The sequence below is a fragment of the Rhinatrema bivittatum genome, chromosome 2 (assembly GCF_901001135.1).
Source record: "Rhinatrema bivittatum chromosome 2, aRhiBiv1.1, whole genome shotgun sequence".
Taxonomy (NCBI): Eukaryota; Metazoa; Chordata; class Amphibia; order Gymnophiona; family Rhinatrematidae; genus Rhinatrema; species Rhinatrema bivittatum.
In genome coordinates, this window is record NC_042616.1 from 244,077,931 (window position 1) to 244,104,619 (window position 26,689).

At 40.1% G+C, this 26,689-nt stretch overlaps 1 protein-coding gene across 4 annotated transcripts in view; it reads right to left on the bottom strand.

Annotated features, from left to right (window-relative positions):
- Nucleotides 1-26,689, bottom strand: part of ATP2C1 (ATPase secretory pathway Ca2+ transporting 1) — a 374,199-nt gene that overhangs the window by 55,894 nt on the left and 291,616 nt on the right. For all 4 annotated transcript variants that reach the window (XM_029589345.1, XM_029589348.1, XM_029589346.1 and 1 more), the window contains exon 19: nt 25,936-26,033. In XM_029589345.1, coding sequence (XP_029445205.1) covers nt 25,936-26,033 — 98 coding nt within the window. The remainder of the gene's footprint in view (nt 1-25,935; nt 26,034-26,689) is intronic.

A 26,689-nucleotide genomic window follows, 5' to 3' on the forward strand; every position in this document is an offset into this window, starting at 1 on the left:
TTATACCGACCTTCATAGTAGATAACCATATCGGATCGGTTTACATTTTAACAAAGGGTAAAACTGAGGTAACAATTCTGGTAAATAATAGATAACAAAGGAAAAGGAATAAGTCAAAGTTACAATCAACAAGGTATGGAAAACTTGGAGGCTTAAAGACAAGCTGGAAGGAAGATAGAGGCAGGTAGAATAAATATAACATGATACGAATAATTTAACGGGTTAGAGCATATGCTTTAACCAGGAAATGCCAGTGTCCATTGTTCAGGAGGAAGTGTGTCAAAGTCCTTGTAAGAAGTGAGGCTCAAACTAGTGATTATCCGGTGGATCTGGGAAGGCTTGGTGAAAGAGCCACGTCTTTAGTCTTTTTCTGAAGGTTAAGAGGCAGGGTTCCAATCTGAGATTTGCTGGGATATTGTTCCAGATAGCTGGGCCTGCAATTGAAAAAGCTCTGTCTTTGGTCGTAGAGAGGCGAGTGGCTTTAGTAGGGGGAAATTTCAGAGTGCCTTTGTGGATATCTCTCGTTGGTCTGTTAGAGGAGTGGAGTTTGAAAGGGATATCCAGGTCAAGTTGGAGTTGCTGATGGATGGTTTTGTGTATTAGGGTAATAGATTTGTACAGGATTCTGAAATTTACTGGTAACCAATGTAGGTTTCTGAGGACGGGGGAGATGTGTTCACCGCGGCTGGTGTTGGTCAGCAGTCTCGCTGCCGCATTTTGTAACATCTGCAGTGGTTTGGTGGTAGATTTAGGGAGGCCTAGAAAGAGGGCACTGCAGTAATCTATTTTGGCGAACAGAAGAGCCTGGAGGACTGTCCTGAAGTCTTGGAAAAATAAGAGTGGTCTCAGTCGTTTCAAAATCTGTAGTCTGAAGAAACTGTCTTTGGTAGTTGTGTTGACCATTTTTTTAAGGTTTAGAAGATTGTCTATTATTACCCCAAGGTCTCTAACGTGCGTACAGGTGATGTGAGCATTGTGCGGTGAAGGTGGAGGAAGATTGTTTTCATTTGAAGAGATGAAGAGAAGTTCCGTCTTTGAGGCATTGAGGACCAAGTTTAAGCTGTTGAGTAGCTTAGTAATGGATAGAAGACAGTTATTCCAGTAGGTGAGAGCTTTAGAGATGGATTCTGTTATTGGGATTAGAATCTGTACATCATCTGCGTACAGATAGTGAATTAGGTTGAGGTCTGTCAGTAGTTGGCAGAGGGGGAGGAGGTATATATTAAAGAGGGTTGGAGATAAGGAGGATCCTTGTGGTACGCCAAGGGAAGATTTTGTTAGAGGTGACTCCTTGTTATTGATTTTGACTTTAAAAGTCCTATTGCTGAGAAAGGACCTGAACCAGTTGTGGGCTGATCCGGAGATGCCGATATCCTCAAGGTGATCCAGGAGGATGGTGTGGTTGACTGTGTCAAATGCCGCCGAAATGTCTAACAGAACTAATAAGAAGGAATGTCCTTTGTCTAATCCCATTATAATATGGTCTGTAAGCGAAATGAGGAGGGTCTCCGTGTTGCGTGATTTCCGGAAGCCATATTGCGAGGGGTATAGGATCTTATGGTCCTCTAGATATTCTGAAAGCTGGGTGTTTACCAGTTTCTCTGTAAGTTTGGCAACGAATGGTAGATTGGAGATGGGTCTAAAGTTGGCTAGTACATTAGGGTCTAGATTGTGTTTCTTGAGGAGGGGCTTAAGAGAAGCAGTTTTTAGGCTGTCTGGGTAGCTTCCTTGAGTTAGAAGGCTGTTAATAATATTTGTTAGAGGTCCTGAGATTGTGTCTGGAATAAGCAGCAGGAGTCTTGATGGGATATTATCAGCCGGATGACTAGATGGTTTCTGTCTTTTTAGAATAGATTCAATCTCTTTGGTGGAGATTAATTCGAAGCTGTCCAACTTAGGTTTAGCGAACAAATTGAAATTCTCATCTGATTTGAGAGGTGTTGTATTAGGAGGAAGGAGGGCGAGAGTATTTAGGATCTTCAGTTGAAAAAATGAGGCGAGTTCATTAGCCTTGGATAGAGCTTGTTCGTCTGGAATAGATGGCGGGGTTGATTTAGTTATTTGTGTTACGTAAGCAAATAGGGCCTGGGCGTCATACTGGTAGTGGTGTATTTTGTTGGCGTAATATTCCTTTTTTTTTGTAGTATGCAGGTCCTATAGCGATGTAAGAAACCCTTGTATGCTGAAAGGGTAGTTGAGTTGGGGGTTTTTCGCCATCTATTTTCTTTATGGCGTAAGTCCTGTTTCATCTGTTTTAGTTCGGTGCTGAACCAAGGTTGATTCCCCCTTTTTTTTGGATTGATTGTTTTCCAAGACATGAAGGTGTCTTGCTGTTGTTGGCAACTGCTCAGCCGCCTCCTACACTTGCTTCCAGAGGTTCCGTGAGTTTTGGCTCATGCAGAGCTGTAGGAAGCAATGCAGGCAATAAGCATGGCTCCCTGGCACACTTTCCTCCCAAGAGCGCCCATCACCCTATGATCTTTCCCCAGGGGTGCTGAGGTGTGGGTCCAAGAGCACTGGGTCCTCTTGAAGGCAGATTCCACCACCAACAACTGATGTGACAGCTAACGCTTCTTGAATCCAGTATCCATCTAGATGAGAATAACCCCATCCACCTTCCTGTTCATGGAAGGTACTGTGAGGGGATGTTGCCAGATCCTCAGCAGCAACTCCTTAAGGAACTCGTGCACCAGGACCATCACAATCTCCTTAGGAGCCTCTATGAACTGGAGGATGTCCAGCATCTTGTGCTTATGGTAACAGATTGGATTAGAAGCCAAAAGGTAGTCCAATTTTGAGCTTTATTTGAATGGAGACGTGATCTTATATATGTGCGCAATCTTATATATGTGCACCCCTATCTGCCAGTAGCATCGATGGAACTTAAGGCCCCGCTGATGTCGATGGCACTGTGTCCATTGGTGCGGATCCATCTTATCAAGTCGAGCACAACATCCCTTGGGGGTCAACTGGGGGCACATGTGGCAACCCCAAATATCATGTGATGCTCCTAGGCAATGGACATATCTCGTGAGGGTCCATGATGGACATGGGTCCTTGGGCACTGGCAGCACCGATGTAAACCAGATGAGGCCATGACAAGTGAAAAGAAGAGGAATTAACGAGAGCGGAGACGGCAGGCGTCAAAGCTGGATGAGGCACCACTATCACAGGGGGAACAGAAACGAAAAGAAACTTACTGAGAATGCTAACAAACCTGACTACAGAACCTACGGGAAGGAACAGAGAAGGATCCAGCGTCAATGGAAACATGAAAAAACCCAAATTTAACCAGCGATAAGTTTTCCAAGGCAATTTTCTAAGGAAAAAGCCAAAAGCTCACTTAACCGTGAGGCAAAAGCTCCGTGGACAAAAAGAGACTGTAGAGGGACCTCATGTGGACACGTGGTATAGGGCATGCTCAGTGTGCCTAGTCAAAGTTTCAGAAACTTTGACATAAGTTTTCCGTGCCAGGCTCCATCCGAAGATGTTACCCATGTGTGAGGACTACCATCCTGCTTGTCCTAGGAGAATCTCATACACCTGGGAAACTTCTGTGTCTTCCATACTACTAGAACCAAGTGCCTTACCCTCAGCTTTTCCCATAAACTTTAACTATATTAGCCTTTGATTTTAACATTTCCTCATGATTGTATCATAAAAAAACAAACAATCTAGAGCTTCAGCATTTAATAAATCATTGGGAAATATGATTTCAATCCTAGGGGCAATCCACTTGATCAACAGTAGGAGAAAACAAGAATATCTTTTATACTCCATGACTGCACGTGCATGTTACAGTTTCTCCAAGAATGTGCATGTCTTCTAGTTGGTCCTAGGAAGTGGATTGGGTGGAGTGTTTATTGTGGGGGTGGTTGACTGCATGCATTTGTGGAGGGGGTAAGGGAGAAGAGTGCTTGCATGTGGGGGGGGGGGGAGGGGGGGTTAGAAGGAGTGTATGCATGTGGGTTGAAAGGCAATCCGTGAATGGGATTGCTAGCCCAAACTCCTAAGCAAGGAGATATGTTAGATCTGAAGTTCACCCACACTGCATCCTGTCAAGGGCAAGGCTATCCATCCTGTATACTGGATAGTTCAGTGCAGAATAAATTCAGGAGTAAAATCGCCATTTACCAGAACTCTAGCTCTTGGATTGTTATATAGTATAGTCAGAAATCTTAGAAAAGGACCCTCAAAACCTTGAGATCTCAATGATTCAATCAAGAATGTCCAATCTACCCTATCAAATGCCTTTTCGGTATCAAAGCTAATCAAAAGGGAGCGTAATTCTTGTCTTAATACCTGGTCTAGAAAGGCTAAAATCTTCCCTACATTCATAACTGGAGCTCTCCCTTTCACAAAACCAACCTGTTCTGCCAACACCAGATCCTGCAAAAAAGGTGCTAATCAATCTGTTGACTTTATTTTTGTCTTTAGACTCCCTATTACAAGACATTATCGTGATTTAGTAGTGAAATTGGTCGAAACATCCCAGGAGTGGTAGGATCTCGGCCAGGCTTAGGCAATACAGTGATCATGACTATTTGATTGATAAGGCATTTCCTCCACAGCTAAAAGGGCCTCAAAAATTTTTGCCATTGGATTACATACTTCAGCTATCACTAATTTATAAAAATTCCCCTGGTAGTCCATCAGGACCCAGGGACTTAAAGTTTTGTTTGCTTAATTGCCCCCATATTTCATCAGTATCAGAGAATTCAAGGCTTAATTTTGGATTATGATTCCCTCATTCAGCAGTGTACAAACATTTATAATAATGACAAAATATCTGGCTAATCTCTGAAGTAGAGTGTCCCAGAGCCCCTAATTGGTCTCACATAGCAGTAATATAAGTTTTACCTGATTTTTGTTTTACTAAATTTGCCATCATCCGTCCAGGTTTGTTGCCATATAGAAAGAATCTGTGCTTACAATATAAAAGTCTCTTTTTAGTTCTTCGGTGGATAAGAATATTCAATTTTACTTATGTGGATTTCTCTGAAATAAACTTTTATCAAACTGTAATTCACATTCTAGTCTTAAAATCGCTCTAGCCATTGATTGTTTTTTATGCGCCACGTGTTATATCACTTCTCAACACACCTTTAGCTGTTTCCCAAAACAAGAGTAGATCTAAGAGGTGTGATCCATTACATGAAATAAAATCTGACCATTTCTTCTTTAAATATTCATGGAACTATATGCCTTCATACAACTATGTAGGGAACCTCAAAATCTGGAACCGAGCTTATGGCGCCAAACCCTCCATATTGGGGCATGATCTGAAACCTCTAGTGGGCCAATCTCTGCTCCAGGCACTTGTGAAAAACCAGAAATAGTTAAAAAAAAATTAAAATAAAAAAAAAATCCAATGAAATATGGACCCTCAATATATGGGTATAGCCCCTTTCTATGAGATGTAAACTTCTCCACCCATCTAGCAAATTCAATGTATTACAAATATATGGAATCCCTTTGTTCTGTGAAATTGAGGCCAAGGGATTTGTAGGAATCATATCCATTACTGGATCAGATATAATATTAAAATCTACTCCCAATATGTTAGATATATGAGAATACTGCACAAGGATATTAATCATTTTCACAAAAAAAATGAGTATAAGATTTTGGAGCATAAACATTACAAAACTGTATATGTTTCCCAAATAGAAGGCCTTCAACTCTAACAAACCTGCTTTCAGGATCTTGGATTACATTTTGCTTCTGAAAGGGAATTAAACGAATTAAAATAGCAACTTGCGCTCTATGGAAGCCAGAGGAAGCAAAAAAAAAAACAAACCACTTGCCCTACTCAATTCTGATTCAATTTACTGTGTTCTGCATCTGTTAATTTTGTTTCTTGTAAGAATGCTATATCTGTTCTGAATTACTTCATTGCTTGTTTCTCTTAACCGCAGAATCTATGCCACACACATTCCAGGTTAATATTCTGGTCTTTCGCATCATTTTCCCAAGAAAAAAAATTGTACATCATGTATAAGTATATCGAACACGTTATCTAAGGAAGTGTCTCCCAGCCTGAATACCCCCAATTCTCTATTCTGTCTAAAAAGTAGAACATGAATAATTCTGCAGCTGTTCTCCTCCACTTAATCTACCTTCCCTTTCATCTACAATACAAAATATGTTACAGAACATTTCCCTCTCTCTAACTCCATCAACATGAACATATTCCTTTTAAATGGGAGCTCAGGGTAAACAATGTGTTTAGGTGCCACCCCCTTCATTTTGTCTAAATATAACAAATCTGTAACATCCATATATATGCAAATAAACGATAATCATACAACGATCATATCTGGATCAAACCTTATGTCAAAACAGCCATATATTAGTCAGTCCTCACTGATATATATCAAAAAAGAAAAAAATACTTATATTAAACTGTATCCTTAATGCACATAACAATCAGTGAACTTACAGGCAAATTATAATTATAGAAAAGCTTTATTTCATCAATTTTTGTTTTTAAAAAAAAATAGTTTAGAAATATCACTTGTGTTTTGATTTGTATTCAAAGACGATAACAAAATACAGACTACCATTTATAAGAAACCTACAGATAGAAATTCCATCCTTCATTTTGACAGTTAGCATCCATACAGTCTCCAGACCAATATTCCTGTGGGCCAGTTCTTACGTCTACGATTGCTGTGTTCTTCTATAACTGATTATAAGGTACAGGCAAACTACATGCGGTTTAAGTTCCAGGATAGAGGATATCCCAAAAAGGTAATCAGAAGAGCATTTAAATAAATCTGTATGCTATCAGCAACAAGAAAAAAAAATCACCTGATGATAATCTCGTCTGTTTATTACCCTATTCTGAGGAGTCTAATATGGTGCAAAAAGTGATATTGCATCATTGGCATGTGCTACAGATTTATGAAACATTTCAAGCAGAACCTTGTTGTGCACGTACCAGGGGACCAAATCTCCATGATAAATTAGTGCATATCTGCCCTGTTTTCAAGTCGAACAGGGAAATTGGGGACAATTTCCTTGCACACATTGTGTAATATAAACTAATGTGTAACAAATGTCTATATTCAAACATCCCATGGAACCTATTCGTCATGTTCTACAGGGACATTTTGACTGTAATACTTCTCAGGTGATATATGCTATCATCTGTTCATTCCAAAAAACCTACATTGGGCAGACCAAATTGCCAATTAAGATAAGAATCATCCAACATAAAAATTGCATCAGGATTCAAAAAGTGGATTACCCCTTCATTAAACATTGGTGGGAACTTAGTCATACCAAAGATGATCTGCAGTTCTTTATAGTACAGAGAATAGCCATGGCTAGGGGAGGCAACATCTCCTTAGCATTGAGACGTCGAGAACAATATTATATTTACTCATGGCATACAGTTCGACCAGAGGGCTTGAATTTAGCTATCGAATGGGAGTCCTTTTTGTAATATCAACTTTTTGTAACAGGATTTTTTTTTTAGAATAATATACTCCTTTTGAATAGCAATCAGTCAGTAATATCAACTATATTTTTTTTTAATGTATTACTTTAACAATGTATTTTCAGTAGAAACATCTTCCATCTTAGAAAAATTTTCATATAACAAAATTCAAATAAATATAATCATTTGTGAAGCTCGCAGTTGGAGCAAATTGTTTAAATTAAAGAATACAATTGAAGTCAGCACTATACATTTGTTTTGCCAATTGATGGCATCATATACGATGTGGCTCAGTCGATGTGCTGTTCAACTTGGAACTCATCGGCGACTGCTTTAGGTTGTTTAACCATATCACATAACTTCTGTGAGAGAATTTTCTATAAAAACAATTAACTCCACATTTTATAGTTTATAAGTTCAGTTTGTCCTTTGCCCATTTTTATGAACAGAAGCACGCGTCAATTTATAGGCATTCTTAAAATAAATATGTATCAGCTTTTCGGACAAAACTGACATGGTGTTGAATCCTGAGTGTACCAGACTCAAGACAAGACCAGATAGAATAATTAAAACAATTTCTGTAAAATAACTATCTATAATATTTTTTCAAAATTATATTAGGTTGTTCATAACAAAAAACTGTTGTCTGATGATAGGACATATTAATAAAAATAAACTGCCTAGAATAGCTTTTTGGCGTGATTTTTATTCAGTTTCACTAGCATATGATGACATTTATGTCGTATATTTCTTGAAAACTGGATGTCAACAATGGTAATAATATGACAATTATTAGATAATAAACCAATTATTAGATAATAAACCACGAATGAGGGTTGTTTATACAAAATATATTTTGGCACATTTGGTAACGTGGTTTATTATCTAATAATTGACATTTATGTCGTGACATAGTCAGAATAGTGTTTGATCTGTAGTATACCGGCACGCACACAGTGTTCCCTCTAAGCTGTGCACGTATGGGCGCACACACGGCCCATGAAGGTCGCACACATGGTAGAAAGTTTACCGCCCAGAGTTTTTAATCCTACAGTTTTTCCAAAAACTAGGCAAATTATTAGGCATAAAATCATTATACTTGCACAGCAATGATGGGAGACATCTAACGTGCGCTACATAGATGGGTTAAGAGATCTCCGACTCATCTCTACATAGTCCATAGTATTGGTTTAAACACTTGCTCCAAAGTTTCTGTAACCCCAATGATTTTAGGCCTAAGTGCACACACTGATGTGGCTCTCTGACAGAGGCCAGGATGCCACTTGTTATTTAGAACTGACTGCTAGCCTGCTAGGTCATTAATGGGATGAGGTCAGGGAGAGTTCATACTCCCAACCTCCAATGGCATAGCTGCAGCAGTTCAGGGTACAGCGACACAGTGTGGATGGGAGGGATGCTAGCATTGCCAGGCTACACAATACACACGTGTATTAAGAATCTATGCTCTGCGTCAGCAGTTAGATGACTGAGTATATATGACGGCATGTGGTAATATAAAACATTTATAAAGAACATTAGAAAAAGATAGTGTCAACTGGTTAAGTTTAAATAAGTTGATAATATTTAAGTTAATTACAATTAAGATAATAAGATTTGAATACATAAAAACCGAAATGAGTAAAGATGTTAAACGCAAGAGAATAGCTACATCATTTAAATCCGAATGGCTAGAGGAGACTGTAGAAACGAATACCGTGAAGTCGCACGGCCTAACTCGTGTAGCCCTGCGTGAAATTTTTTCGTATGATAAAGATAAAGGAGTCATTTGTCTGATCTGCGCAGAAGCGAAAGCTGTAGGAGAGTTTTCTACGGGTAAAAGTTGGAACGAGGTCTGGAAACTGGATTTCCTCAAAAGACATCTAGTAAGTAAATCTCACATTAACAGTGTAACAAAATTGAAAAATATGAATCCACTATTTCGCAGTGGGTTGAAGAACCTGTTACTAGAGACTCCAGAAGAAAAGCAAAGGAGGCAAATCGTTGTAGAACGGAAGTGTTCAAATCCAGATGAGATAAAGGTCCTGATTGACAGCATCTTGCTAGCCATCAAATTGAACTCATCTATGCTGGCTGTTACAGATATAAATGAACACATGGCCAAATTTGTAAAGCTGCCAGATAGTTGGAGAAGTAAAAATTACGCATTTGAATTTCTTGAAGTCATCAACAGCATTGTTAAAAATGATATAATGCAAAAAATTTCTTCGGCATTGTTCCACACTTTAACCGTTGATGAAAGCACTGACATATCTTTGACCAAATGCTTAATACTTTACTTTAAGTATCGGCCTAGCAATGCTTTCGATTACAAAGTATCATTTGGTGGCATTTTGCGATTAGAACATTGCAATGCTGCTTTAATCATATCTGCCATCAAACTCTTTTATACAGCAAACAAGCTTGATTTAAGGAAGATGGTTATGTTTACATTGGACGGAGCCTCTGTTATGTTAGGAAGAAAAAATGGAGTAGCAGCACAGTTGAAAAAAGAAATCCCATATCTAACTCAGCAACACTGTGTAGCCCATCCTGAAGATTTAGAAATAACTGATACAAGGAAGGAAGTCAAACTGATGCAAGACATTGAAACTCTTATCAGAACTGTGTACTCAATGTTTAGTAGATCTATTTTGAAAAGAGTTAAATTTCAAGAAATCGTTGGTGCCTCAGAGCATGATTCAGTGGCATTCAGACCTTTAAATGAAATGTGATGGCTGTCGAGGCATTTTGCTGTACAAGCCAAAGTTCGAAACTATGCTGTTTTATTACACTATTTCGAGGAAGAGCGGGGAAAAGACCCAATTGCCAAATACTGTTTCAACATAAGAACATAAGAAATTACCATGCTGGGTCAGACCAAGGGTCCATCAAGCCCAGCATCCTGTTTCCAACAGAGGCCAAACCAGGCCACAAGAACCTGGCAATTACCCAAACACTAAGAAGGTCCCATGCCACTGATGCAATTAATAGCAGTGGCTATTCCCTAAGTAAATTTGATTAATAGCCATTAATGGACTTCTCCTCCAAGAACTTATCCAAACCTTTTTTGAACCCAGCTACACTAACTACACTAACTCTGGCAACACTAACCACATCCTCTGGCAACAAATTCCAGAGCTTTATTGTGCGTTGAGTGAAAAAGAAAATTCCTCCTATTAGTCTTAAATGTGCTACTTGCTAACTTCATGGAATGCCCCCTAGTCCTTCTATTATTCGAAAGTGTAAATAACCGATTCACATCTACTCGTTCAAGACCTCTCATGATCTTAAAGACCTCTCTCATATCCCCCCCTCAGCTGTCTCTTCTCCAAGCTGAACAGCCCTAACCTCTTCAGCTTTTCCTCGTAGGGGAGCTGTTCCATCCCATTTATCATTTTGGTTGCCCTTCTCTGTACCTTCTCCATCGCAACTATATCTTTTTTTTTTTTCAGTTTCAGTTTTTTACCCTGTTCGATGTAAACCAATCTGATATGGTCATTACCATGAAGGTCGGTATAGAAAAGTGTTAAATAAATAAATAAATCTTTTTTGAGATGCGGCGACCAGAATTGTACACAGTATTCCAGGTGCGGTCTCACCATGGAGCGATATAGAGGCATTATGACATTTTCCATTTTATTAACCATTCCCTTCCTAATAATTCCTAACATTCTGTTTGCTTTTTTGACTGCTGCAGCACACTGAGCCGACGATTTTAAAGTATTATCCACTATGATGCCCAGATCTTTTTCCTGGGTGGTAGCTCCTAATATGGAACCTAACATCGTGTAACTATAGCAAGGGTTATTTTTCCCTATATGCAACACCTTGCACTTGTCCACATTAAATTTCATCTGCCATTTGGATGCCCAATCTTCCAGCCTTGCAAGGTCCTCTTGTAAAGTATCAAGAAGCTGAGCACTTCTGAGTTTAGGGTAGCTCTGGAAATTCTGAATGATGTTCTATCAGATTTGGCTTCATTGTCTCTTCAGAAGAAGAAGAAGGGGTTAACAACTCTAGAAGCTCACCATCTAGCTCGAGGCAAACTGAACAAGATCAGAAGTCAATATCTAACAAGCTCAGCTCAGTGGAGTCAAAGTGTTAAAGCACTATTACAGGTATCAATCAATAGTAATGTCGACACAAGCTCGCTGAACACATTTATCAATCTCTTGTGTGTCCATCTGGATGAAAGGTTTCCAGAAGAGGAAGTACAGGCATGGGCTGCATTTGATATTGGGTCACTCACTTATTTATTTATTTATTTACGGGTTTTACTTGTCAATTGTGACTTCGATTTCGGAATTAACAACATAAAATCACTTTGTGCTCAATATAGTTTCTGCCTGAGGAATTAACAGTAGTTGATCAATACGACTTAAAATCCGTTGCTGCTGAGAAAATCAAAGACAAAGTTGTTTCAAATTTGTCATCTATGTTGTCATTTGTAACTCAAAATGAACAATTCAAAGACCTCGCTGTGTTGATGGATATTGGAGAAACAATTCATGGCATCCAGGGTAGACTGTGAACATGGCTTCAGTTTAAGGAACACTATGAAAACCAAATCGCGGAATCGGTTACAGACGGAGCATTTGGATATGATCATGAGTGTGAAGAACTATCAACTAGATGGCGGAAATATAAATCTTGACAGAATCTATAACGAATGGACAAATGTCAAAAACCGCAGGGAAAAAATGTAAATATTATGGACTGTGAAGTTGTGAACTGAGTTATGAGGCGCAGTCACTCAGTATATATGGTATAAAACAAATAAACTGTTATGCTTTCTACTTGCTATACCTTAATAGCCTCTTTAGTTAAGTAGTATATAAAAATGTTAACATTTCATTTGGTCTTCACGTCTTTTTTTTTTTTTTTTTAACTCCAGTAGGCTGAGTTGTAAGTTTGGACGCACAACATTAAGTTAAGTTTCGGAAAAGTTGCACACAACAAAATGTTTGTGCACATAGCATATCAGAAATTAGAGGGAACATTGCACACACATAAAAACCAGTCAAATCCAGAGGCATCCAGCCTCGCAATAACTTCTCTGTAGAAAATACTTAGGAGAGGAAGACTCTTTCCAGGTCAGTGCGATTGAGATTGTTTCTTTTTTAAAAGTATTCATTTCAAAATAGTTATCGCCAACATTTGCTGTATGTATATTTAAAATAAATGTATAAGTCTTTATTCAGATTTGGTTTAATTTTGCTTTTCAGGTTGATTTGTATAACTTGAATATTTAAAAATGTTTTCTCTACTGCTAAATTATGTATGTTAAGATATAATTTCAAATGGTAGGTTCAAAGTCTTTTTTTTTTAACTTACTTTAAATTTGTATAAGTCTTATGATATTACCATTTTAAGACATATATATACATATACATTTTTTGTTTTTATTTTCTAGTACTAATGATCCAAATGTCCTATGCTTTCTCCTTCTCCTGATGAAGCCCTATCTTTGGAGCGAAACAGAAGATCTTTTGTCAAGAGTGGAGACAAAGAATATAGAATTAGCATCTGAAATACACATGATTATTGACCAGTAGCCTGGTTGAGGCACAGAAGCAGGGCATCTTGCGAAGAGCTTTTCATTTGTCAAACTGAACAGCCTACTGTTTGAAGAGCAAAGTCTCATACTAAATCGTGTTTGCAAACATTGATATATTGTAAATAAGTTGGATATCAGTAACTTTCTCTAAGACTATTTGGATCATTTTTGTGATGGAGATACTATGTTAAAACTCTTGTGAATGGATTGACTGCTCTTTTTCAAATTTCCTGATTAATATATTATTTAATAAATCAATATACAAGTGATACTTCTAAACTGTTTTAAAAAAAAAATTGTTTGATGAAATAAAGCTTTTCTATATTTATAATTTGATAGCCTGTAAGTTAACTGATTATGTTATATACATTAAGAGCCGGATTTTCAAAAGGTTATGCATGCTGGGCCTATTTTAAAAAGGCCCGGCGACGCTTGTAAGTCCCAGGGCTTTACAAAAGGGGTGATCTGGGGATCGCAACTTACCTCAGCCCCAGGGCTGAAGTTTTAAAACAAAAAAAAGAAGTCATCAAAGGTAGGGGGGAAAGGGCGGGAGAGGTAGAGGAAAGGAAGGGAAGGTGGGGTAGGAAAGTTCCCTACGAGGCCGCTTTGATTTTGGAGCGGCCTGGGAGGGAACGGGGGAAGGCAGTGCGGCTCGGAATGGGCTCGGCGCGCGCCAAGGTGCACAATTGTGCACCCCCTTGTGCGCACAGACCCTGGATTTTATAACATGCACGCGCATGTTATAAAATCAGACGTACATGTGTGCGTGCCAGGTAGCGCGCGCACATGTACGCCGCGCGTGCTGCTTTTAAAATCTACCCCTAATGATATAGTTTAACATAAGTGTTTATTCTTTTTCGATATTCCTCATGAACACTTTATATTTTTTTGTGTGACTGACATTCATATGATTAGACTAGGTTTGAGATAAATTACAACCTTCTTTCCAGTGTCAGTACCCAGTATAGTTTAGCACTGAAACACTTTCCAAAGTCTAGTACAAATATTCAATATAGGAGCAATTAAGTCACTCTGTGTGCATGTTGAACAGCGGTCATGACTGTTTTAAGTAATCATGAACACTGTCCCTAAAATCCTATCCCAAAGGCAAGTAGTTGGGTAGTCGGGTAATCCAGCTGTAGTTCTCATTTGCATTTAATCTTTCCCATTAAAACTCTAGCCGCTGTTGCAAATATTCATGCAACTTACTACTTATACTGCATACTAAATAAAGAGCCATATGCAATATCCTTAAACCAGAAGTCACCCTGTTAGATGGATGTCAAAGTTCCTTTCCGCGTCTGCAAACTCAAAAACTTATGTCGAGTCCTCATGCCAAATGTGAAGTCGCACCGAGAATTGCAAAATAAAACAGATTTGTTTTTGGACAAGAGTGGTATATATCATTGTATATTCTTTACTCAGAGACTTTCAAGGAGTAATTCTGGAATACACGGATAAGCTGTGACTGATACATTATCTCCAATTACTTTCTGTAAGCTTGCATAGTAGCTTGCTTATGAGTAAAATTAAGGATTTTTGCTATCACAATTTGTGGTTGAGAATCAGATTCTCTTCTCAGCCCCAGATAATGAGCCCATTCAATCATCCATGCTCCCTGAAATTCAGTCAGGTCCAAGGCCTCTGATAACCTCGTGGATAAAACACCCACCAGACTACGTTCCTCCACTTTCTCGCTGAAACCGACAAAATGCAAATTGTTCCTGCAGGAATAATTTTCTAAGTCCTCATTCTTATTTTCTTGCACTGTCAGCATTTTTCCATTCATTTTAATTTAGAATCAAAAGCTACATGTTATGTTTAAGTGGTTTTTGGGTGGATTCTTGGGTACTGTGGCAGATGACCATGCCCACGGGGAGGGGCCCCGTGGGGAGCCACAGTACTGGGCTAGTCTCAGGATGCACAAACAGAGAATTAGCTCTTTTATTGTACAGCTTGATGTATACCACCAGAGGTGGCAGTAGTGAGGTAGTCTGGATGTAGCAGTCTCGGGACCCTCAGCAGAGGGGACCCTTCTCTCCCCGATGGTATAGGGGAATTCCGGTGTAGGTTTCCCAGCAAGGCAATGCTGTGGATGAGACAGACAGAGTTAGATTACTCACTAGATGGTAGCCGTAGGTATGCGATTCCACCAGGCTGAAGTAGATGGTACTGGCACTGAGGCAGGGAGAGCAGGCCCTCAAGAAGCGAGTACCTGATCCCTGTAAAGAACCTGAAATAAAGCAGAGGGCCCCCGAGGAGCGGGTACCCAGGTTAATCAATACCCCGAAGGGCAGAGAGAGAGCTTCCAGCGGCAGCACGGAAGCGGCAGAGTAGCTTAGACCGGCTGAGACCAATCCGAATCCAGTCCTAGATCCAGTCTTTGCTACCTCAATTAGCTAGCACGTAAGGGCAGGCTAAATACCCGGATGGCATGACGTCACTTGAGGAGGATGCCCCCGAGGTTCGCGCCAATGTTGGAATAAAGATGAGGGTCGCGCGCACCCTAATAGGCCCTTGGGAGAAGCATGGCGGGAGGCAGCATCACAGCCGTTCCGGGGACGCTGGAGAGGGCAGCTTGCAGATGCGGCGGTAGCCATTTTCCCTAGGTAAGCGGGAGGAGCCGTGAACAAGGTGAGGCAAACGGGGTGAAGCCGTCTAGCACCGACGGATGCAACACTACAGAGTCATCTTCCAACACCGAAATGTGGCCTTCAGCATGGTCTAAATGAGGGTCAAATTCAGACAGAATTTTTTAGGTCCAAGATCGGACTGAAATTGCTGTCAGCTGTTCTTTTAAAACTGAAACTACTGCCGCTGTTACCTCAGATACCACCAATTCCTCCAAAATTGATTTTCTGTCATTTTTCTCATGGCCGCCAATTTAATTGTTCCAGGACGCAGAGTTTCTTTATCTTTTTTGCCGAGCTTGGCTGGCATTACCCTGGGAGATTTATTAATTTATCGATCTATTGACAAATATGCTGTCTGATTTTATAGTTAATCGCAAATGATGCTTTGTTCTCACCCCGATATTTGCTGAATTTTGAGGGGATGGCACCCGGAGCCCGGATTCTAGCATCTATCCAGGTTCACCACATCACGTGAACCCCAAGAACTACATTTTATTCGAGACACCACATGTAATTCTTCTCCTGGTCATTGAGATGTCTACAGAAACATGTCCCTATTAGCAAACATGCTCTTACAGGCTTCTCAATGTTTTTGGGGTATCATTTATATTATGAGATCTTTTGAACAGTTTTCTTTGCTCACTTGCAACATTCTGTGGACTTTGAACAGAACGTTTTTAGTCTCAAGAACTTACAAGTTTTCATTTGATGGCCAATTAAACTGTAATAGTGTTATGAACTTTTTACTAAAAGTAATGCTCTGGTTTTTGGGTTTTTTTATTGTTATCTAATCAGTTTAATGTCAAGAAAATATGCTTTTTTTTCCCTCTAGAGTGATTTTAAGCTGTAGGCATAATGTACTTATCTATTTATGGAAAGGATCCAATTCCATTCTGGATTCTTGCCATGTTACCAAGACATCTGTACACAAGCAGCAATTGATAATGCTATTTCACAAAACTTCCCATACAGAACATATTGTTCAAAAGTTTCCCATGTGCAAGATTTCTAGGGAAGAAAACAAAGGACAAACCCCCCTCCCAAAAAAAAAAAAGTTGTCTTCAAAACAAAAGTAGCTGTGGCAGAAAACATGACCAATTATTCAATATGTAGAGCAGAGGTTCCTAAACCTGTCCAAGAGAACTCCCACCACCCAGTCAGGTTTTCAGGATATCCACAATGAATATGCATGAGATCAAATTTGCATGCATGAAGACTGGGGGACCTCCAGGACAGGTTTGGGAATCACTGATGTAGAGCCTTAGGCCTAGCAGAGAATAAATGCACATATGTCATTACAATCCAGGTCTTTGAAACTACATTTTCCTAATTCCCAAGGACATACTTTACAAGTACCTTTTTGGCATCTAATGGCTGGATGAAGGGGCTGTAGTCTAAAGTAGCAGTGTAGGCAAGTGTTCCCTGCTTATTTGAATTGTCTGGGCATTGTCCAATGGCATGAATATTTTGAATCAAAGTAGCGCCGACCAAAAAAAAGAGCTTTGAAATGTGTCTTCAAGTGTTTTTTGATGCAGACTCATTTCCCAGGATGGAACCATTATGAGGGCAATTTTCAAAAGACATTTATCCCCAGTAAATAGCCTGCCTAAAAAAGCAAATTTACTTACCATACCCGGGTTTTCCATAGACAGCATGACGAATTAGCCACGACACATGGATGACATCTGACAGCACCAAGCGGCCCCACTGATACAAATCTGTAAAGTTCTATTACACAGCATGCGTAGGAGTTGCCCATGCGCACATGTGCTCCCTTGTTAGCCCCTCTGTAGAGCTTAGCTTTAGCTAGGTAGTCGACTCTCCAGACAGGAAGCCAGATATTAAACATGGATAATTCATCCTGCTACCTATGGAGAACTCTGCTTACGGTAATCAAACTTGTTTTCTCCATCAATAAGCTGGGTTGAATTAGCCATGACATCTTGGGATTTTCAATCTAAGGGTTGCATGGTGAAGCACTTACTGAAAAATAACCCGGCTCCCCCCATGGAGAGTGAACTACTAGGTGAATCCAGTGTGCAAAACTGCTTGCTGAAACTTGTCAGTTCTTGAGAGATTGTCCAGACAGAAATGGCATGTGAATGTGTGAACTGATGACCAAGTTGCAGCTTTGCAGATGACTTCAATGGACATAGCTCTAAGGTGAGTCACTAAGATAGCCATGGTTGTTACCTGATGAACCTTGACAGTTTGGTATCTGGAAGCCAGCCAGAGCATAGCAATGTGTGCTATAGTCTGCTAGCCAATTGGGCAACATGCGCAGTCTGTTAGGATCGTAAGAGACAAAAAGTTGGGAAGCCTGGCGATGAGGCTCTGTTCTCTTTAGATAATATGCCAAAACACTTTTACATCTCCCCTTTATGTGCACGAGGTCTTGGAAAGAATGTGAGTAAAATAATGGCTTGATTCAAATGAAAAGCTCAAATTACTTTTGGCAGAAACTTGGGCTGAGAGAGTGGAGCACTGCTCTACTGTGGAAAAACTGCAGGGACAGAGAGTAATGAACTAATGCTTATAGTTTGCTGAATCTTCTAGCCAATGTAATGGTGACTACAAACACCACTTTCCAGGTGATGAACTTTAAGGAAGCTGATTCTAATAGCTTGTAAGGTGGATTCATCATCATTGAGAAACCATGGCACCGGTGGTTTGGTAACTGGAGGTTTCATATGCCATAAGCCTTGCATGAGCTTCACAACCAGAGGATGTATAGAGTTCAGTTTACCATCCACTTGAGAGTGCTAAGCAGCAATGGCACTAAAATGTAACTTGACCAATGAAAAGAGAGAAATAGATCCTTTGGAGCGCAGTTGAATGGGTTCAGAGAGCCTGCCTGACACCAAGATGAAAAATACTTCCATTTAAAACTGTATGTTTTTCTAGTAGAAGGCTTCCTGGCCAAAATCACAATATCCTCAACTTTCTTGGAAAGAAATGGTGATGAGACTATTGAGCGCTCAACATCCATGCTGTCAAGTTGAGCGAGGAGAGGTTCAGATGATAGACAACCCTCCTCTTCAGTCAGTAGAGCCTGTCTGCATCCCAGAGGGATTGATACATGGACTGACAACCTGACAAGGTAAGAGAACCACACTTGCCTGTGCTATGCACCATTTTTGCTACCAACAGAAGAGGAGGAAAGTCATACAGCAGATCTGCATTCCAGGAGAAATGCATCCGGAGCGGATCTAAACTTGCTTTGAAAAATGGATCCAAATTTTCTCCCTGTTGTCCTCTGATGCAAACAAGTCGATTAATGGATGACCTCTGAGGTCAAACAACCTGAATGCTACCCTTTGGTCTAGAGGCCACTCATGGTAGTGAAAAATTCTGTTAAGACAATACAGCAACAAGCTGGAGATATCCAAAAATTAGGCTGCTTGGAGAAAAGCTCTGTGACAGCAAACCCGTTCCCAAATTCTTATAGATTCCCGGCAGAGTTCATGACCTTGTGCCCCCTTGTTTATTCACGTAGAACATCACTATTTTCACTGTAGGTGTAGATCAGAATTCTCTTTCCCTGAAGGAGATGCAAGAACACTCAGTGCATGTCAGATGGCTCATAGCTCCAGGAGATTGAACTGAAACAGATATTATGTTGCTGACCAAGTCCCTTGGGTTTAGAAAGATTCTTTGGGTAGTAATAAGGTTTCACTTGGCAAAGTTGATTATGAATCCTAGTGATGCAGGCTATTTTTTTTTTCCGTAAAGATAGACTTTTATTGCCAGCAAGATGCAGCTAAGACAAAGGCTTATTATTTTTGCTACTCTAGGACTGAAGTAGCTGGACAGTCTTCTATAGGGAGTTTAATACCTCATTTTGGGAAGATCCTGTCACTAGCCATTTGTCCAAGTAAGGAAAGGCACAAATCTCCTGGCGATGAAGGTATGCAGCCGCTACTGCTAGGCACTTCTTGAAGACCCTAGGGGGCCACTGAGAACCCAAAGGGAAGAACCTTTTATTAGTAGTGGGAGGATTCCATGATGAATCTGATATTTCCAATGAGATTGATAGATGGGTAAGTGAACTTGCACATCTTTCAGATCTAGGGCACATATCCAGTCTCCTACTTGAATGAAGGGAAGAATATGTGTAGGGAATTCATTCTGAACTTCTCCCATAACAGTTTCTTGTTCAGTCTTTGTAAATCCAGGATGGGCTCTTGATCCCCCTGACTTCTTGGGGATAAGAAAATAACAGTAGTAGAACCCCTTGCCAAAGTCTTTGAGAGGAACAGGTTTTATTGCCCACTGACTGAAAAATGACTCCACCTCGAGACAGAGCTGGGTCAAGTGAGAATGATCCAAATTAAAGGTTAAACATTGGTACAGGACTAGAAGATGAGAAAAGCGCAAATAATAGATTCCACAATTTTAAGGACCCAACAGTCCTTGGTGATATTTTGCCACTCTTCCAAAAATAAGTGAATCCTCCCTCTACTGCAGGGACCATGGCCTAAAGGTCAAGTCTCATAAAAAACTAGGCCCAGACTGATGTTTCTCACGGTGTCATCCATGTGTCAGAAGCAGCTATTGAGGCAGTACAGGTGGTGCGAGATGCTGCTGAAATTGACTGAAGAAGCATTTAAACGTGAAGAAAGGATGCCTAGAGGGATCTGAATGGCAGCAGGATGCTCCTTAATCTGAGCAACTGTTTCCCTGTCCTCCTCCTCCTCCTCCAAACAAGGGATGTTGGCCAGCATGTAATGAACATCCACATGCAAGCTGCTGGCTCTCAATCAAACCATCCATTGTGCTCTAATGGCTGCCGCAGAAGATCTTGTTGAGTATCGAACAATTTATACACTGACTGGAGAAGATGACATTAGCACTCTTCTGCATCCAGAAGAGCCCACTTATAGCCTTCCTGCTCACCAATAAGAGACTCTACCAGAGGCTTCAGCTTTTCAATGCTATTGTGTAAGTGTTATACCATGTATACCTAGAAGGCCGCAATGCAAGCAAAGAGTATCAAGCAGGAAGGAGCTGACTTGTCACGGCAGGGGCCAGGGCAGGCAGAGATCAAGCAGAATCATGGAGCAGACAAAGGTCAGAGCTGGCAGAAATCAAGCAGTCATGGAGTAGGCAAAAGTCAGAAGCAGGGGCACAACCAAAGAAAGAGAAGAAGCAGGTCAGGCAGGGCCAGCAGGGTTATGGTAGGGACAGATAAGGACTGACAGGGCAAGCACAGGCACAGAGAAGCAACCTAGCACCAACTGAGAGCACTGTTGCTGAGGTGCTGGGTGGTTGCAGAGGACTTCCTTTAATACCTAGTCAGGATGTGATGTATCAGCCAGCACCACAGGAAGTCCTGACTGTACGACCTACAAAAGGAGATCAAGAGTACAGAAGTTCTAGACAGGGCCCTTGGAAGCAGGATGGTGCAGGACACTATACCGGAAGTACCTGGAGGTAATGTTATACCCCTAGTTTGTTGAAGTGCACATTAGATATCAGAGACTAAATTTTAAGAAAGCAATTAAATGACTACATGTTGAAATGACTGCATGTTGAATGATGAGAAAGTGCATTCTTCTCTAACTGATGCCACTGAGGTATTTTTTTTAGTCGAATAATGGTGAAATGTTTGGAACCACATTGTGGGAGGTAGCGAATACAACTATCAGAGTGAAGCTGATAATGTTGAATGCTGCAAGAAATTGCTCTTTTCGAGAATTGGAAGAAAAGGCTAGAATGGAGATAAGGAGGGGTTGAAATAGCGAATAATAGGTACTGCCTCTCTTATTTGCATGAGATAGTATTGCATAAAAGAGCTATTTTGAAATCTACTGTTACACAGAAAAGTTGACAAGGCTCTTCTTTGGATTACACAACTATTTTAGGGGAATAAGGTGGATAAATTGTTTGCACATAAGCTGAAGACTATTACCAATTCCAGTTTGATAAAAGTTATTAGGACCCCTTCAGGTTGAGATTAATGTGATGCTAGAAAGACATGAGATTTCTTTAGGGAATATTATGTGTCTTTGTACACCTCCAATTTGATAGCCAGTGGGGATTAAATTTTCTTTTTTTGGAGAGCCTGGTATTGCCTGAGCTACCAAGGGAAGTTGTGGGGGCTTAGAGATATTAATTACCATTCAAGAGGTTAAGCATGTGATTAATATACTGAGTGTAAGAGCCCAGGCGGAGATGGCCTCTCACTTCTGTTTTATAAGACTTTTTCAGATTTTCTTGCTTTCAGATTGGCTGTATTGTATAATAGTGTTTTGCGGGGGGAGGGTCGAAATCTTTGGTGCATTCTTCTCTATTGGCCTCTACTTCAGTAATACTTAAGGTAAGTAAAGATCCTGTTGACTGTAGTTCCTACAGACCAATCTCACTTTTAAGTTATGACAACAAGATTTTGGCAATTAGGGATGAACGTGTGCTCCCCTTGCTAGTTAACAGAGATCAAACTGATTTTATAAAAGGTTGGCAAGGGGTGGATAATGTTAGGTGCACCCTTGAATTAATGCAGCATGTCAGGAGTTTGGGGGATGAGACATTATTGATATCATTGGATGCTAAGAAACTGTTCAACAGGATTGAGTGGCCTTATCTACATATGTCCCTTTTCTCCTCTTATTTGCCCTTGTTATAGGATCTTTTACAGCTTTGATTAGGAAGCATTCTTGATTTTTTGTGTATTGTTGGAGCTGACAGTAGTGACAACTGTATAGTGTTATTTGCAGATGACATGCGTTTGCAAGTTTCCAATCCAACTTAGATGATGAAGGTAGTAATAGAGGCCACGAAAGTGTTTTGTAAGGTTTTGGGCTATAGGTAAATCAGTTTAAATCAGTGATTCTCAGAATTAGGAACAGTTCAGAGACTAAGAAGAAATTGGAGGAAACGTATCCCTTTAAGTGGCGTGAGAGGTCTATTAAATACCTAGGAGCAGTGATTCCACATGAACTGGAAAAGTTATATGAGCTGAACTACTTACTCTTGCTTGAGAAAATGAACAGTGATTTGACTTTATGGGCCCCTCTTTAAATCTCCTGGTTTGGCAGGATTGCTTCCATTAAAATGAACATACTCCCCTGTTTTATATTCTTATTTGATATGTTAACTATTCATGTCCAACATTTTTTTTTTTTTTTTTTTTTTTTAAGAAACTTCAAAAATTGATTTCTGAGTTTATATAGCCTAGAATGAGATTCCAGGCCTTGACTGGTCGTCAGGATAAGGGTGGTGCAGCACTCTCAGATTTTAGAGGATATTATTGGGCTACTCTCTTGAAGAGCATTAAACAAATTTCCTGATAAACATTGGATTCCTATGTAAAGAGAAATAGCCTATGATAAAAACTTTGCTATCCATTTTGGGCCTCACAAAAATTGAAAAACAAATTCGTATCTCTCATCTCTTCGTCTTCCCAGTTTTGGCCATTTCGTATATTATTTTGATTAACAAGAAGCTGACATTATTCCCTTTCTCCTCTTTCTTCCTTCTAGACTATTTTATTAAGTCTAGCTTTTCATTATGGCGTGCTAGAGGTCGTCATAGAGTGGGCCAACTTTTTAGCAATTATTCATGTCTCTCTATGAAGAGTAATCAAAGGATTATTATTGAATTGGAAACAGTTTTTCAATATTTACAGCTCAAGAGGTGGACCCTTAAAGAACCTGTTAAAACCAAGTACAGTAGAGGTTTCACAAATTTCAAATTTTTCTGAGGAAGTGTTTTGCTCTAAGCAGCGCACAGAGCTACACTAGTGCAAAGCAGCACAGTGGGGAAAAGACAAGTCCCGGGCCTCACTGCAAGGGCAGTTTAAAAGTTAATTATAACAAGCCAAGACGACTAACTTCACCTGGAGTTAGGGAAATTAAACAGTTAGTGCCGAACAAGCAGGGGCTTGCTTGCAAATAAATAAATAAATAGATAAGTAGATAAAAGAAAAGAGAATTTTTTTTGTTCACTTGAACAAGGGGGGGTTTGTGTGCTCTGGCTGCAAAAAAAGAGAAAATTGAACAGGGTGGGGTCCTCTGAATCCCATGCAGCTGGACGGGCACTAGAGAGAAACAAAAATGGACCTCTGCATTCAAAATCTCCTGGAAAGCCTAATAAAGAGTCAGCTTTCCTATAACAGGAACAGAAAGAAGATTGAAATAGACGTGTTTTGTATGATCTCCAGCACAAAGAAGGCCTTGGATTGCCTGAAAGCAGAGGGGGGGGGGGGGGGGGAGCGCAGCAACCCAGTGTGCCACCTGTTTGGGCTTGTACCTTTCAGCAGCACAAAGAATGGCCTGAAGATGGCACTACCATGGAGCTGGGTAAAGCATCAGTGGAGCCAGTGATGACCAAGAGCATCCCAGAGAGTGGCCTAAAGAAGAAACTACAGTTAAGCCTGGCAAAGTGTAAGTGGAGCCAGTATTGATCAAGCCCAACCTGGATTATCTTGGAGAGAGGCCTAAGGAAGGCGTGACAAGGGGCCTGGTAATGGGACAGTGAAACCAGGAACTGCTCCACTGATTCACATGAAACATTTTTTTTTTTATCAAATCCCTAGCGTATTCTTGAGAATAACTTTAGTCTGGAAAAAAACCCCACAAAAATGGAGCCACAGAGATTACAGGGCTTGCAACTTCCTAACCATTATAGCAAAACGATGATAATACTGTTTCATGAACTCAAAGTGCTAAGAGTCCCAAACCAAACCAAAACACCAAAACAGACTATTTAACAAGGTCTTATGCAGAAAATACATTTTTCTTGAATTCAAAAAAGCACATTTTCACTAATTATAAAATGACCTTCCTTTATTTGTTGACAATTTTATTGAGTTCAAAAGACCTGTAATAACTGCCCATGTACCCTTCCCCACTTAAGACTCTAAGTCATCTAGATCTAGATGAAAAATTAGTCCTGGACTTTGAATGTCTAGCTAAGGAAACTCTCTAGAGGCTCTTGATGGATGACTCTACCAGCCCCAGAAATCAAGAAGCTGTCAGAATTCTCACTGCAGGAAAAAATCCTCTGTTCTCTAAAATCCTTATGTTACCTGACCACTAAAAAAGATGTACAGCACAGACAGTCCATCTTTGAGCTAGGACATTCACGGACACAAATCTCTGAACCTGCTGAAAAACCTGGGCACTGTCTTGTTGAACCAAGATGCCATCAGACCCATGGGACTGGCTCTTCACATTTCTTACAAATTTATTCTAAGCTTCCTGCTTCCACTCCCATTCTCCTGCCTATACAAACTTCATTTGTTCAACTAATCTGCTTGCATTCAATTTTCCCTAACACAGCTTGAACATCATGCTGAGATTTGTTTGCCCCCCCTTTCTGTTCAAATATATAATTGTCACAGGTTGTCTGACTCAACTTCAATCTCAAACATCCAATACCTGATATTTCAGCTAAACATTCTGAAGCACTCATTTCCAAAACATTATTCATGTGTGGTTTTGTCTAATGCACAGATCAAGGACACTGTGTAGAAAGACCCTTGAGAGGTACGTCACCCCTCTGGCTTGCAGCTTTGGAGATAAGTCCATCTTCCCTGAAGCTGGAGGACTCCTTGTTTAGACTGACCCTCTCTGCCTACAACAGCTACGAGTTACACCAGGGGTGGCCAATTCTGGGCCCTTGAGAGCCACAAACAGGTTTTCAGGATATCCACAATAAATATGAACAGACAGATCCACTGGAGGCAGTGCATACAAATTGAGCTTATGCTTATTCACTATGGATATCCTGAAAACCTGTATGTTTGTGGCTCTCAAGGACCAGAGTTCGTCATCCCAGACAACATTCTTTTGGCACCTGAAAAGATATGATGTGATCCATGCAAGATTCTTTACAGGTTTTAAGAGCGAAAGGATAAGAGGATCTTAACAGCTTGCTTTGAAATAGCATATAGCACATTTTATTATAAACAAAAATTGCTTTGAAAAAAAAAAAAAAACAAAAAGAAAATTTTGATACAGGTGAAGAAGACCTATGATTAAAGATGATCCCACAAGCGGTTTAAGCAAAGAGCAGAGATGCTCAAAAGACCGCGGGATGGTATGAAGGTCTATAAACGATCGCACTCGATGCATAAATAATGGGTTCTTGTTTTGAAAACTGAAAATTTTGAAATATTCAAATAACTGATTGTTGACGTTGTGTTTACATTCATTCTGAAATAATCGTCGACTTGAAAAAAAAGAAGGAATATTCACAGTGTATCTTATGTTGCACCCAAATTACATGAACTAACTTCAAGGCTTGGATGCATCAGAACACATTCTGGGTTAGCTAGCATGTTAAGCCTTTTCACCAACCTTTGGTGCTATCTGTGACAGCTGCTGAATATCCAGTGTGTCTACTTCTTCTCCTGACACAGACTGGGAACCTTTGCAATAGAAGCCCAGGCGACTCGCTACAGAAGAGAAACAAAGAGTTCATTCAACATTACATATCATCACAGACTACATAATGTGTTTACCAAGGCCACTCAATTTTGGTTGCTCATCGTAACTTAACCTACACAAAAATGAAACTCTGGTTTTCGAGGGCCACAAACATACAACAGAGGCAGTGCATGCAAATCTCTCTCATGCATATTCATTGCCTGGCCTGTTTGTGGCCCTCGAGGCCCAGAGTTCACAAACACTGCTGTAACACATCACCATGTCAATATTCTTTGCTTTTCTAATCAGCCAACTGAAGACAAAAAAAAAAAGCCAATTATGTTATATGAGCGTAGCAAGGTAGATTTGACAAACTGATCATAAGTGTTTCTCATCCTCCCCTGCCCACTCTGTCTCTATTATTTCACTTGGATCTAACCAAGGAGCCACCATTCATAGACTTCTATCTTCTTGTTCTTTCTCTCATATAAAGGAGAGAGTAAAATTATTTTCTTCCAAGGCAGTTCTTTGGCGCAATCAAACCCCCACTGGCTAGAAATGTAGCTTTACCAACCCTGATTGCCCTTGATGGCTCCAAGACACAAACAGAACTCCCTGTAGAACTTTGTGAAAGAGAACTGAACATGCAATGTAGTGGTCATGGCACCAAGAGATCCCACTTTGA